The following is a 15,909-nucleotide window of genomic DNA, read 5'->3' as shown; positions in this document are numbered from 1 at the left end:
AACCAAAAAAGAATCCCCCTCGTCCTCACGTACCACCCCACCAACCTCCGGATCCAACGCATCATCCTCCGACGCTTCCGCCATCTGCAATCCGACCCCACCACCAAAGACATCTTTCCCTCCCCACCCTTATCTGCTTTCCGGAGGGACCACTCTCTCCGTGACTCCCTTGTCCGCTCCACACTCCCCTCCAGCCCCACCACACCTGGCACTTTTCCCTGCAACCGCAGGAAGTGCTACACCTGCCCCGATACCTCCTCCCTCAGCCCCATCCCAGGCCCCAAGAAGACTTTCCACATCAAGCAGATGTTCACCTGCACATCTGCCAATGTGGTATACTGCATCCGCTGTACCCGGTGTGGCTTCCTCTACATCGGGGAAACCAAGCGGAGGCTTGGGGACCGCTTTGCAGAACACCTACGCTCGGTTCGCAATAAACAACTGCACCTCCCAGTTGCAAACCATTTCAACTCCCCCTCCCATTCCTCAGACGACATGTCCATCCTGGGCCTCCTGCAGTGCCACAACGATGCCACCCGAAGGTTGCAGGAACAGCAACTCATATTCCGCTTGGGAACCCTGCAGCCCAATGGTATCAATGTGGATTTCACAAGCTTCAAAATCTCCCCTCCCCCTACCGCATCCCAAAACCAGTCCAGCTCGTCCCCGCCTCCCTAACCTGTTCTTCCTCCCACCTATCCCCTCCTCCCACCTCAAGCCGCACCCCCATCTCCTACCGACTGACCTCATCCCGCCCCCTTGACCTGTCCGTCCTCCCTGGACTGACCTATCCCCTCCCTAACTCCCCACCTACACTCACCTTTACTGGCTCCATCCCCGCCTCTTTGACCTGTTTGTTTCCTCTCCACCTATCCTCTTCTCTATTCATCTTCTATCCGCCTCCCACTCTCACCCTATTTATTTCAGAAACCCCTTCCCCTCCCCCTTTTCTGATGAAGGGTCTAGGCCCGAAACGTCAGCCTTTCTGCTCCTATGATGCTGCTTGGCCTGCTGTGTTCATCCAGCCCTGCACCTTGCTGTCTCGGATTCTCCAGCATCTGCAGTTCCTACTATCTCTGGGATCGTAACAACAGTTTTTCACTGTTTTTTCATTTTAAGTTTAACCTTCTGTTTAAATTGGTTTGAAATTCAGCACATTTGAAATTAATTATTTGACATCGTATGCCAACTTTGATTATCTTTCCGTACGATTTTCCCCTTCACCACTCACCATTTTCATTACTTGCCATTTCTTGTTTTAAAGGATAGGCACTTGGCCAACTTCTAGGTTTCTTGCTAGTGGACTTATGAATTCTGCTGATGCTAACTTTGCATCTTGTTTTCCTCTATTGCCTTTAAATAGGATCAAAAATACAGCACGAGTAATTTATTGATGCTGCATGCTTGCATACCAGGATCCAAAAAAATGTAAGCTTAATACAATACCATGTTTATTAATTTCTTTTAAAGAGGTATAGGATAGGTTTTACAAACACTTGCAAAGCTGATGAAGCTTGTAAAATTTAACCCCTTAGCCACCCATGTGTTCATATTCACATTTCTTTCGAAATTTTCTCTACTCATCAAAATGAAGAATTAATGTTTTTAAAATTTCAGGCAACCTATTTCAGCTTTGGGTGAGCTTACTTTGGATAAGGATGTAGGGCAAAGCTCACTTTACTCTGCTCCAACGTTATATTTTAGCCCAAGTTTATATGAGCACCTGTTACTGTATCACTTTTCCTATTTTATATACAAGTTTTTTTTGAGATGCCTTTGAGTAATAAGATGTAAAACTAGACAGCAGCAAAATAGGGACAAAATAAATCCATGGACTTTGCCTCTAGCATTTTTGTTAAGTTGGCCCAAACATACTATTTTACAAAATTATACTTATGCTGGGGTGTCTCTCTGCTGGCAGTGTGCGCTAAACTGCCCATAAACTCTTCTCATGCTAAACCACAAAGCTGACCTGTATCTCATTTTCTGTGATGAATTATGATTTAATTGTTACTGCAATTTTGTTGCGATGTTTACCAGAATCGTACTGAACAGAAGAATGCAATTTAGTCCATCATATCAGTACAGGCTCTTGAAAGAGCTTCCAATTTGTCATATTTCCTTGCTCCTAACCACAGCTCAGCAAATGTTTCCTTTTGTGAATACATATCAAATCCCGTTTTTAACATTACTCAATGCATACTACTCAATGTACTTCTCCACCTTTATTCTTTTTCCAATCATTTTTACTCTGATAGTTTTTACATATTTAATGGGCCATAAAACTCGAAATTGCAGAAAGTTACGCTACTTTTCTTTGGCCTAGCAGCAAACGTGTGTAAGATTACCGAGCCTTCATTCAATTTGTGCAATGGTGGAATGGTGGAAGCTCCATTGCAAACATATTAACAAACTCAACACAGTGTGCAGCTGGAGGAACACAACAGATCAGGCAGCATCAGAGGAGCAGGAGAATCGATGTTTCAGGCCTAGACCCTTCATCAGGACTGGGGAGGGGAAAGGGAGTTGGGAAATAATTAGAGGGAAGAGGGGTAGGGCTGGGGTAAGGTAGATGGGATGGCGACTGGTGGATGCAGGTAGGGGCAGTGGGGATTGGTCAGTGGGAAGGGTGGGGTGGGTAGGTGGGAAAAAAGATGGACAGGTAGTGTTAGGTCAAGGAGTCAGGGATGAGAGGGAGGGTTGGACATGGGCTGAGGCTGGGGGTGGGGGTGGTGGTGCGGAGATTTTGAAACTGGTGAATTCTATGCTTAGGCCATCAGGCTCCCGAGGCAGAATATGAGGTGTTGTTCCTCCAGCTTGCGTGTGGCGTCATTGTGGCACTGGAGGCGGCCCAGGATAGGCATGACATCAAGGGAGCGGGAGGGGTAGTTGAAATGGTTAGCAACCGGAAGATGTTGTCGTTTGTTGCGAACAGAGCACAGGTGCTCTACAAAGCTGTCTCCGAGTCTATGTTTCATTTCACTGATGTAGAGGAGACCACATTGGGAGCAACGGATACAGTAGACCAGGTTGGAAGATGCACAGGTGAACCCCTGTTGGATATGGAAAGTTTGTCTTGGAATTCTGATGGAGGTGAGAGGTGAGGTGAAGGAGCATGTATAGCACCTCCTGCAGTGCAGGGAAAGGTGCCGGGTGTGGTGGGGTTGGTGGCGGGTGTGGAGCAGACGAGGGAACTACGGAGTGAGTGGTCTCTACGAAAGGCAGATAGGGGTGGGGAGGGAAGTATCTCTTTGGTGGTGGGGTTGGATTATAGGTGGCGGGTGGTGGACGATGATGCACTGGATGTGGAGGTTGGTGGGGTGGTATGTGAGGACCAGGGGGATTCTCTGTTTTTGTTGGTGAGAGGGGGTTTGAGGGCAGAAGTGCGGGAAATGCAAGAGATGCGGTTGAGGGCATTTTTGATCAATGGAGGAGGAAGTTGTCTTCCTTGAAGTAGGAGGACATCTGGGATGTTCGGGAGTGGAACGCCCCCATCCTGGGGACAGATGTGGTGGAGGTGGAGGAATTGGGAGTAAGGGATCACATTCTTGCAGGAATGTGGGTGAGAGGAGCTGTAGTCAAGGTAGCTATGGGAGTTGGTGGGTTTGAAATAGAGGTCAGTGCTGAGATAGTTACGGATATGGAGACAGAGAGGTCCAGGAAGGGGAGAGAGGTATCGGAGATGATTCGGGTGAATTTGGGGTTGGGGTGAAAGGCGTTAGTAAAGTTGATGAACTGTTCGAGCTCCTCACAGGAGCACGAGGCAGCGCCGATACATTCATCGATGCAGCGGAGGAAGAGGTGAGGAATGGTGCCAGTGTAACAGCAGAAGAGGGACTGTTCCATGTATCCTATGAAGAGGCAGGCTTACTCGGACCCATATAGGTGCCCATAGCCACCCCTTTAGTTTGCAGGAAGTGGGAGGAGTTAAAGAAAAAGTCATTGAGGGTAAGGACATGTTCCGTTAAGTGGATGAGGGTGTTGGTAGAGGGGAACTGAAAGGGCCTGTGGGAGAGGAAGAAGCAGAGGGCTTTTAGGCCATCTGTGTGGTAATACCCCGTCCTTATCCACGGGTTTGATCGTGAGGCTGGGGTTGGAGCGGAGGCAGGGGAGGGCTGCGTGTTCCGATGGGGAGAGTCTGGAATGAGTGAGAGTGGTGGAGAGATTGATGTTGCATGGCAGTTGGCGATGAAGAGGTCGAGGGAGAGTAGGAGGCTGTGGGGTGATGTCCAGGAGGATGAGGTTTGTTGGAGGCAGGAAAAGGGGTCGGCAGAGGGTGGGTTAGACTCCCAGTCAAAGAAATAGGTGCAGAGGCGGAGGAAAAAAAAGAGTTCAACATCCATAGATGAACAAAATTCATTAATGTGTGGGTGCACAGGAGGACTGACCATTCGTCTTCCATGACGGGGAGGGTCTGGGGGGATGGTGAATACCTGGCAGGGCATGGGGCTGGGGTTAGGTGTCAAGCTGGAGCTAGGAGTGGGGATGGAGACTGTCTCGGAAATGGGTGTGCGGATGTGGATGGTGACGTAGGTGGAAGCGGAAGTGACATCGTTAGCGTTGGAAGTGACATTGTCGGTATCGACAGTGGCATAATTTGTGTCAGTGATGGCATTGTTGGCGTCGGCAATGGCATGGTCCGTGTCAGCGGAGGAATTGATGTGGCCGGCATTGGCGGAAATTACATAGTTGACAACGTCAGTAGGAGGGGCCGAGGTGACCGTATGATTAATGGTACCAGGCAAATTAAGAGTGAGGTCCTGGATAGGGTTGGTGTCTGGGGTGGTGGAGGAGGTCTGTGTTTGGAGGTAAGCACAAGCAAGTTTGGTGTACTTGCACATATGTATGTGTGTATACACCAACAGCCCAAGTCAGCTTGGCAACAAGCTGAGATTTCATGACCTCTGTCTGAACTTCTCACAACAGCACTTGGATAGTGGATAGCGTCTGCTCATGCTGCAATGAAAGGTGAGTTATCCGTCATCAGGTACATACCATGGTTGGGTCTACAAAGTAGTCTCTCAGAGTTACGGATCACCTGAAGGCTGCAAAGAATATGCTCTAAGCTTTGCATAATGCTTTGTGCCAGGTTTCAACTGGACCTCTCCATTCTCTTTGACAATGACACAGCGTTTGTACTTTACTGCAGCTCTGTACCCTCACCTCATTGCTGGCAATGGCTACCATCTCCCACTACCTTATTAGTGCCAGTCTGTTTGGGTCACAACTTCTTAATGATGAGGTATTGCAGTGGCAGCGAAGGTAGGAAAAGGAAGTAAATTCTACATTATGGATCCCTCATGTTTGTGGGAATCTTGCTCCATGTGCCCAAAGATCTATGGGCTGAGAATCAACTTGCTATTCACTGAAAGATTCATGGTAGAAATTCAACATTTACTCAATGTCATCGCTGAACTGAAGGATATTTGGCACCTATGCTGCCAATGTCGCGGAAGGGACAGCCTCATGACCATTAATGGAGAAAGCATTCTCTCCTCCTGTCCACTTTCTGAGATTTTAGAACCTGAGGTAAGCTCGTTGACCTGTCACACTTCATCAAATCTTAGGGCACCTGCTCCTAAAGCAGGTTGGCTTTAAATAGTAAAGGCGAATTTTAAATAGTGCTAACATCATACAAAACTGTGAAGGTGGATAACTATTCAGAACTGTACTTGAGATTGTGCTGCACACTTCAACCATTATAATTAACAGATAGGGGAATTATTTTGGGCTGCTTACGTTGCTTTGAATGATTGCAGATTTATTACATGCCGACTCATCCATTGTTGGGGACAATCTTATTTTTAAATAAACTTAGTTGATGTTTCAGTGCAGTCACTGTTTTGTGAGGGGTTGAAAATATCTTGTTAAGTACCACACATATGTAGAAACAAATCAGGATCAGAAGAAAGATATTTAGCACGCCCCTACTACTGACCTGATTGTAACTTCAAATCTACATGCCCAGCCATGCTTGATAACCTTTCAACATCCTTGTTTAATAGGAATCCACCTAGCTCTGCCTGAAAAATATTTAAGAACTCTGCTTCCATCATTTTTTCAGGAAGAGAATTCCAAAGACTCCTGACCCTCTGAGAAAAGAAACCTTGTCACATCTTATAATTCTAAACTCCAGTGAGTACTAGGCTACCCTGTCCAAATCTTTTCTCATCAGACAACCTGCCCGTATCAACTATTAGTCCAGTAACCCTTCTCTGAACTGCCTCCAATGCATTTACATCCTTCGATGAAAGGATGGTTTGGTACAGGCGAAATGTAAGGCTTGCAAAGCAAGATGATATGGCAGCATTACAGGACCGCTATTTGGATAACAATACAGTGTATTCGGTACATTTTCCGAGAACTATAAACTGTGGATCCAACCAGGGATCAGGCTATTTTGGATCTGGTGATGTGTAATGAGGAAGGTTTAATAAATGATGTCAGAATAAATGATCCCCCGGAAACAGTGAACATAACAAAGTAGAATTTAGCATTCAATTTGAGAGGACAGCTCCACAAGCCGTTAGGAGGATTATTCGTTACTTTTCATCTGCCCCAATGTCATTTGCCTGGAAAGAGTAATGCATTCTTTCCACATACTGGGGTTCAGTATTTGACAGCAGAATCAAACAAATCAAAGCTCCCAAACAATGGTATGATGCCAGAAATGCTTACCCTAACTCAAAGATGATTGTTGCTGGTGAATTTCTTCAGGAGCATGCTTTTCTCTTGTTGCCACTGAAATAACTCCACAGAGGCCGGTATCCTGTCACCAAGTTACCATTTATTTACACGTGGAGAGTCCTTGATATTAATCCAGCTTCCTCCAAGGCAGCTGTCAGAGTGTCAGGATGGCTCGCACTCCTGTTTCGATTTGTCAACCAGGGTTCCCCTTTTAGGCCAGAATAACAGCCCCAATCAGGGAACTGATGTTCTATGAAATCTTCTTGGCTGACCTCATTACAATCAGTAGAAACATACTGAAAATTTTCCACATTGCTGGGTAGATGCTGGTATTGCAGCTGTGCTTGAACAGCTTGGCTTGAGGCATAGCTAGTGTTGGAGTATAGACATTCTGCACTACAACAAGGACATCATTGAGACCTGCAGTCTTTGTTACGTCCAGTGCACTCAATAATTTCTTGACATTGCACGGAGTGAATCAAATCAAAGTGTACTTTAGTCACCGTCACACTAGAACATGCAATGCAATTATACATTCAGTCTGAATGATTGGGGTATCTGCAGAAAATGGCTCATCTTTAAACATTGATAAGTCATGGAAAATGAATTACTAAACTAAAGCATATCTGTAATGACACCAGCTGCTACGTTTCTAGCTTCATGTAATTACTCGATGGCAGGAAATTCCAGACTTGGTGTTATTTCTACGTTTGTCAACTTAAATGAATCAAGTCATCAACAATGTAGCTGCATTAACAATTCATCTCACTTTACTAACTAGACTGAACTAACTGGCAATGAATATACTGAACATCAAGCAAGTAAGGATACGGTGGATTCAAATTTGATTGACATATTGGCATATACATTAAGGTGCCTTGTAAACTAGAAGTTTAGAAGTCTTCACAGGGTAGACTTCTTCTCAACTTTCCCCTTATACAGCATTGGGTGTGACTTTGTTCTATAGACAGCAGAAAAGTTGAAGGTTCAAGTCCAGTAGTTAGATTTTTGCTTTCTGGCACACGAAACAGAGCTGGTTCTGTTCATAAATCCTGAAGTACCGTGGAGACTCTGTCTAGACATGGAGAAGTCACTGAGCTCCTTGCATTTGCACCTTTCTTCCTGCATTCTGAAAGTTTTGAGGCAATTTTGTAGGCAACAGAAACAACAATCTCCCAATGAGACAACAAGGTGCAGAGCTCGATGAACACAGCAGGCCAAGCAGCATCAGAGGAGCAGGAGCAGGAACAATCTTCCAATGATGGTTTTGGACTTCCAGTGCTGCCAAACCACAATTATAAGAAGTGACCAAAGAGCTTGTATTTCCCCTAATATTTTGTCCGTAGAAGGAGGATATGTTTGTTTAAATGCCAGCAGAAACTGATAATAAAGGACAGGAACAGATCAAAGACTCAAGCTGGGGCTGTCTAGTTAGCCTGGACAGTAAATAGGTCATGTTAAGTTACAGATCGGAATATTATTATGATCTATTCAATGTCAAATGTGTTGTGCAAGGATTCTCATAGAATGTTTCATAATACAAAAGATTATTTAAGTAGTGTATCCCAACATTTTTCTGCTCTAACCCCATTTTAAGGCATATGCGTGTGTGTGATGCTTTTCTTTCCAGCTGCAAATAGGCCTGGAAGAACAGTCCATGCCCACCAACAGAAAAAAGGGTTCAGCATTTAAAACAGCCTCGCAGCCATCAGTCCACAGCAGCTACTGCGGCCTCAGCAATCGTGACCACAAAATCCTGTCTTGTGATGCCACTGGTGGATGTGACCAAAGACTGGGCAGCACGGCTTCAAATATATTGCCAACAAGTGTAAGCCATGTACTCTGTTGCTTGAAATATATCATTTTCCATTCAAAATGATGATGGACCCTAACAGAAAATTGCAACAGATAAATCTAATAATAGGCCAGGAACGTCCTATTTCCTTGGATCTTACATATGGCCATATCCATACATTTACTCTCAAAGTCTACTGAATCCTGTCCAGGCTATATAGAACACATGAAAGGACAGAAGGTGCTTGAGATGCAAGGGAGAATTAATAATGGAAATTCTATCTGATTCACATTGTAAAAGAGGATGTTCGGCCAAGTGAAACACTGGTAATGTCAACAATTTTCAAATAATATTCACCTTTCAGAACAAAATGATACTCTGCATTGTTTAAAACAGGGTTCTTCTAAAAATATATCACTAGAAAGCAAAACATCCAGAGATATCAACAGATGATATAATCAAGCTGTTGGAGACGAAATGCCAGTGGTATACCACTGGGTAAGTGCAGAGGACACAGTGCCATGCAATCTGGCAAATGGGTCAGTGGTGTGTTTTCATGCTGTTAAGGTTTATTGTTTTCTTTTCTTTGCATTGTACAAATGACACTGGAAAAGGGCCATGAGGTAATTAAGGGGATAATGTATTCCTCCATGACGTGGGCCAAGCCACTGAGCATATATGCATCCTTCATCCTTGGTGATAAGAACTTAAAAGGCTCAATGCACATCTTCAACAGATATATTAGCACTAAACTCTCACTAAACACTGAATTCCTTGTCATGACCTTTCCTCATCATAGGTCAGAGTCTAGTCATAGAGTCAAACAGTATGGAAATACACTGTTCGGTTGAAACAGTCCATGCTGAACATAATCCCAAACTAACCTTGTACCACCTCTTGTTCCTGGCCTATATCCCTCCAAACCTCTCCTACTCACGTGCTTATCTAAGTGATTTTTAAAGTCAAATGATCCCTGAAATGAAATTTATGGCATCCTGATGGGCCTGAACAATAGTTGTTTTAGAGGTGATGGCATTGGATATATTGCCTCTGGGCTTCTGTCTCAATGCTCTCACAGAGATAAATTACTATTTCTTCAAGAGATATTCCTTGAGGACCAATCCACAGACTTTGTGGGTTGGAATGAATTCCTGAGGCAGCCAGAAAGATGACAAGTGATGGCAGCTGCTTGGAGGAGACACTTGCAGGAATCTCTTGTTGTGGTTCTAGAGCAGCAAACCCTTCTTGCTGATCAACCAAAGAGGGTCATCTCTGGGCACCTTGATGCTTATACGAGTACAATCAGAGATGTCCTGTAGCAGGGAAAATCCAGCAGTGGCAATGAAACCTAGTTCCCTCTGTCTCTCGGGACTGGGTCTGTCATGAAATGAACATGGTGACCAACTCTGGCAAAGAGGGCATCAGTGACTTGCACGATGCAGTGTTGTGTAACTGTTGTGAGTTAATGCTAATCATCAGGAGATCCAGAACTGGTCCTTGGAAGAAGCCAGAGCAAAGAGTTTTCAATCCTTGTTGATTTTGTAACCAGCAGGGCATGGTACGCAATGCTCCACATTGTGAGCCCTTTGGTGTTAAGGGCACAGATGTCACCTACCTGGAAAATTACAGTTTCCTGTGACACTGGGCTTGATCATCTCAAAGCAGGTTTGTCATCGGTGGTTGAGGCTTTGATTTTCTTTACCGTCCTACCTTTCTGTCTCTTCCTTTGACTCCCTGTTGCTTGGGGTTTCACAGCCTCCCTGGGAAAGGGTGTGGGAAGCAGGGGTGGGGGTAGTATTGTGGCTATTGCCATTGGTGCTAAAGTTGGACAGTTATGCTGCCACTGCTAGTGTTCAGCTGGCTGTCCCATTTTCCTTGATCGCACTGTTCCCCTGGATCTTCCTAACTCTGTGATTCCTGGAAGCTGATGATTTCCTGCACTGGCTGTATCCTCACTGCACTCTGTCCACCGTCTGTGCAGCACAAGGTGCATCCATTTAACAAAGATCATGCCTCCCTTTGCACCATTAATCCTTGTATGGGGCTCTCCACTTTCTACCCATCTGCCTTCAGCTTAGTCCCAGACATGTATCCTTGTGAATACTGCAAGTACACACGCGCTATTCCTGTCAGTACTGCAGTGATGGCATTCTGTCCCATTCATTCATATTTATTGTGCTTATTTTGGGTGTCATCATGCTTTTTACTGGCAGGGCACAAAAGTGCACAACATTCTGCATGTGCAATAAGAACCTTTCGGGAGTCTCAGGAGACACATTGGAATTTCAACAACCCCTTTAACAAGGACTTCCAACTCCACAATTTGCCTGATTCATGGAGCAGGCAGGATTGTTGTCCCAGTCTCCCCTTGCTAAGATGAACATTGCCAGTCTAAGGAACAGCACTGCAAAACCGGCACACAGGCCAGGACCCCAGCCTTTGGATTTTTATGCTGAAATATAATTGGCACTTGCCTTTTCTCTTAAAATGAAAACCCAGCAACTTATTATTTGCAAGAAACTCTTGAAGTAAAGTACAAGAGTTAAGAGGTGCATGCTAAGGAATTGTTCTTGTGGCTTTTTCAGGATGACTTCATGGTTGAGACAACAGAAGGATATGTAGAGATAATATAAAGGAAAGCCACAGGACTATAAATCATTCAAAATCTTAACATTCTAATATTAGAGTTTAACCACAGGTAACGAAGATAACGGTCTTAACTACCTTCTGTTCAGTAACACACAGCAGAGGAACTACCTCAGCCAAAGGAATTATATCTGTTACCACCTGGGGAAGCTGTCGTGGAGAGAACTATTCCTGGTTTCTTGATTTTCAGAAGAGGGAGAATAATACTGAACATAACTGTAATCATTAAGTATTAAGTTTCTGAGCGGTACGGTGGCTCAGTGGTTAGCACTGCTGCCTCACAGTGCCAGGGACCCAGGTTCGATTCCAGTCTCAGGCAAGTATCCATGTCGAGTTTGCACATTCTCCCTGAGGCTTTCCTCTCGCAGTCCAAAGATTTAGCTGTGCTAAATTGTCCATTGTGTCCAGGATGTGGAGGCTAGGTGGATTAGCCATGGAAAATGTAGAATTACAGGGATTGGGTGGGTCTGGGTGGGCTGTTCTTAGGAGGATCTGTATGGACGATATGGGACGAGTGGCCTGCTTCCACACTGTAGGGATTCAATGATTTCAAAGTTAATTTCTTATCGTGTTACTTAACTGTGATGGAGAGCTAGAAGATTGAGAATAATTGCAGGATCCTGGCTGATTTAGTGATTATACTTAATCATTACAATAGTGTTAAAGTATTATTCTCCCTCTTCTCAAAAAATGAAATTCTCTTCGTAAGCCTAGAAATAAACAGCATTACTGGCATTGCTTTTAGTAATATTACCAGTTCACTTACTGCTGAAGGAATAGAAGACTGTATTGAGCAGAAATTGGATATGTTTCAGGATTACAATGGGATGTTTCAATACAACACTCACTAATAATAAAAAATGTGTACTATAAGAATTGGGTAACTATAAGAGCAGGATACAATTTAAATGAATGATGTTCAAAGTGTAGAATGTCAAGTCAGCACTTTTATGTAAGAGCTTCAGGCAGAAAGCCATTGGTCTATCTTGTCTTCCAGTCCACAATATTCTTTTGCTGCATTTCTAATAACACTGAATTTCACTTGTTTATTACATCCCAGTGCTTTTTTCAAACATAATTTGGTTTCTTGTTTCACACCCATGCTAGTAATCTATTCCAATTACCACTCTGTTAAGAAAGATTCTTCTTTTTGTACCTCGGGTCACAGTAATCCTGATTGAAAAGGGAGTCTGGAGAACTGCATGACCAATAAAACCAACATTACCCTTGTTCACTGTTTGATTCATAATGGTTAAACAATCATGTCTTAATATTACTTGTCCTTCTATTTGTAGGTTTGAATGAAGCTTACGATTCCAGGCTTGGTGAAGAATTGCGTGCACAAGAGAAAAGTGAAAGTCTGAATGGCAGTGAGCCTGAGTAGCATTAAGAAATAGTGTCTTAGAAATTTTCATGCTCACCCGAGATGGAAAACAGGGGGGAAAATACGGTAGCTCTGACAGTGTAATACTCCCTTTGTACTGTCGTGGGGCTATCAGTCTAGATTTTGTGCACAAGTCATTGGAGTACTGCAATTCATCAGTTCTCCACACTTTCATTTCTACACTGTTGCCCTTCAAGTGGCTTCAATGATGTCTGTCTTTAAATTGTTCATCTTGATGTTATCCAATACTTTGAAAGTATAGTTTCTCCCCACAATGCCTCAAACACTTTATTCATTTCTTATTTTTAACAAGGGATAATTCCTTAAACCTAAATGGGGCGGACTTGGAATTTGCATGATGTTGAGCTGTGAATCAGCAGCACATATTACATCTCACCCAGTTTTAGTTTCCACTATAATGACCTGCCCCCAACATGTCCAAAGTTTAATCTGAATAGGTGCAGAAATGTCCAGCCTGGGGCACCCCCAGCTTAATTTGCTTGGGCAACTATAGTTGAAGACTGTGTGGTTGTGCTTACTTTTGAAATCTCTACATTTTCCAGCTGATATTTGTGATTATCAGCCTTCAGATTTTCTGTTTATGAGAAATGAATTCTGGGGTCAAGAGGGAGGAGAATCAGGTTTGCTCTCAAGCTGAAAATTTCAGCACCAATATCTGCATGAAGCTGAATCAGTCAATGTGTCTCAGCAGTTTGGTTGCCACTGCAAACGACATGTTTAATTCACTGCAAATTCAAAATTCTGCACATTTAATTTGTAAATTATTTCAGGAACCTCAAAGTGTTGTATGCTTTTCAGTTTTATAAGTGTGATTGTTCATCAGGATCAGTATAATTATAATTATTTCTGCATATTTATGTTGAAAAGCAAAAATAGAAGTTATCACCAAAGTTTTACAAGCTTCCCAAATGCTTTAGAATTGTCATCCTCAACAGATGACAAAGACTCTAAGGGTGCTGCAAAAAAAAAATTCTTCTTTCAGGTTTCCATCACGTAGACATGCACGACAATTCTTTACTGTAAAACAGCAGATAACAATACATGTGATATGTCTCAGCAACTGGCCTGTGATAAAGAGCTGGTCACTGCATTCTGCTGCTTCACAGAGTGTAGGTGTGGCACAAAGTGAAGATATCCTCAAGAACTGCAGCAGGATTCTTAGAAAACTCAATGAAGTCACATGCAGAGAGCTGATGATTAACCTTAAAGTTGGATAAATTAGAAAAGAGATTGAATCAGAGATTCCATCACCTTGTCATTTTGGGTGCATGGAGTAGGGTGATGAGAATGTTCCCTGTGGATGAATAATGAGGCCCAAGGGTCTCCAGTGCTAGATTCACCATATCTAAACACCTCCGGGTATGGCCATTATTTGCAAATGCAAAGGATCTAATGCGTGTTTCAGGCATCGAGTAAAGAATATTTTGTCCTTATCTACATTGGCAGACACTGGTATATGGACAGAAATGGTGTGCACTTTTTGTCTGCTATATTGGGATCTTAGTTGTCAGAGTGGGCACTGTCTTGACCAATTTCTAGGCCTTTGTACTTTCTCTTTATTGCTATTACCTTCACCACTCCTCATGTAATTATTATTTTGGACAGTGGTAAACAAAACCAAAGCATCAAACTATAAAGGTGACATGAACAAATCAGAAGTCTGTGTCACACAGCAAACCAAAAAGAACATTTACATTCCCTAGCGAGTTAGGAATATAACAGGAAGCCATTTTACCCCTCAAGTCTGCCCAAACATCTGAGTAGACGATGGCTGATCTATACCTCAATTCAATATCCCTTGATATCTTTACCCAAAAAAATCTACCCATCTCAATCTTGAAAGTGCTTTAGGACCCAATAACCAATTCTTTCATTAGAGTGAGTTCCAGATTTCCATTATCATTGCACATTAAAAAAAAGGTGCTTCCTGTTTTTTGAAGATTTTTACAAACCAGCCTCCAATTCTATTATTACACCTGCTTGTTCATGGATCTTTCACTAGAATATAGTTTCTCCAGTTGTACTCAACCAAATCCTTTTAACATTCTAAGCACCTCAAACAGAAGTCAAACTTCCATACTCAGTTATTTGGTATTACATACGCAATAGTGCACAATCTCTTACGTCGATGACATAGGTTCATTGTGTAGATGAAAGTTTGCTAGTACAAGCAGAATGAGAAGCTCATTCCAAACATATTTCTGGTTTCACGAGAAATAGTGAAGAGAGTATATGGGGAATTCAATTCCATCTGTTTTAATGAATTAGGACTAAAGCAGACTTAAATCATGTTGGTTGACTTTACAGTTCCATTTTGCTCCACTACCACTTTAACACTGGCCTTCCATTAGCTGACCCAAAACAGATGGGTCTCGGATTAATTCATGCAGATCAGGCTTAAATTAAGAATATTCGACCCTACAATACTAAAGTACAATACTACAAATACTAAACTACAATACTACAAAACAAGAGTAGTTCTGAGGGCACACTAAGCATTCAAAAATCTGCTCTGAAGAGAAAATTACTTTCAATGTTAAGCACATAATCATATGAAGCAAATAGGAGTAAGTGTTTGCTTCTGACCCTTACAAGAATAGTGAAGACTGCTGCATCCTCAGTTTTTCCACTCTAGGACTGTTCCCCAGCCAGATCTAACATTTCACAGCTGGGCCAGCCTTAGGGCCACACAATCTAGCATGAACCTAAAGTTGGTGGGACATAGCAGGTCACCCATTCAGAGCATGGATCTGACAAGCAGCACGTTCGACAGGCCCCATCATCAAACAGGACTGACTCAGTAGCTGATTAGCTTAAAATACCTTCTGAAATAGTCACACAATACTACTATACATAGAGCTTAGAGGAATACTTCCCCCATCTAAGCTTTAGAAGGAGATTATCTCCTCCAGACTTCATTAAATAATTGTAATATTCTTGCACCAATAATGAGCCTTACCTTCGACGGAACATTTCTGCAAATATGCAGCCAACACTCCATAGGTCAACAGGTGTTGCATAACTAGACTGCAGCAGAACTTCTGGTGCCCGGTACCACAAAGTGACAACCTGCAAAGTCAAGACATCTGATTTAGTCCTCATAGAATTTCAAATAGCACATATTAATTTGTAGGTTTTTTGAGACACTTATTGACAGAATAGTTTCATGTACAAAAAGTCAGCTCTGAATGGCTTCTCTAGCTATTTAAATGGCATATGGTAATAACACAGTGAAAAAAGTACCCTACAAATTTTAAAAGAACTGCTTTTTGCCCCATAAATGCACTTCAATTTCCAAATAAAAACATCACAGAACTATGGTTGTTCTCTGCAATATAGTCACTTAAAGAAAAATGTTTCTGTCACAAAGATTCTG

At 43.0% G+C, this 15,909-nt stretch overlaps 1 protein-coding gene across 3 annotated transcripts in view; it reads right to left on the bottom strand.

Moving 5' to 3' along the window:
• Positions 1-15,909, bottom strand: part of cdk6 (cyclin-dependent kinase 6) — a 247,968-nt gene that overhangs the window by 28,053 nt on the left and 204,006 nt on the right. For all 3 annotated transcript variants that reach the window (XM_048614192.1, XM_048614186.1, XM_048614182.1), the window contains exon 5: positions 15,493-15,602. In XM_048614192.1, the coding sequence (XP_048470149.1) occupies positions 15,493-15,602 (110 nt within the window). The remainder of the gene's footprint in view (positions 1-15,492; positions 15,603-15,909) is intronic.

Source organism: Rhincodon typus, chromosome 2, assembly GCF_021869965.1.
Source record: "Rhincodon typus isolate 14 chromosome 2, sRhiTyp1.1, whole genome shotgun sequence".
NCBI lineage: Eukaryota > Metazoa > Chordata > Chondrichthyes > Orectolobiformes > Rhincodontidae > Rhincodon > Rhincodon typus.
Note: the sequence above shows the minus strand (reverse complement) of the source record. Positions and strands in the feature narration are given on the sequence as shown.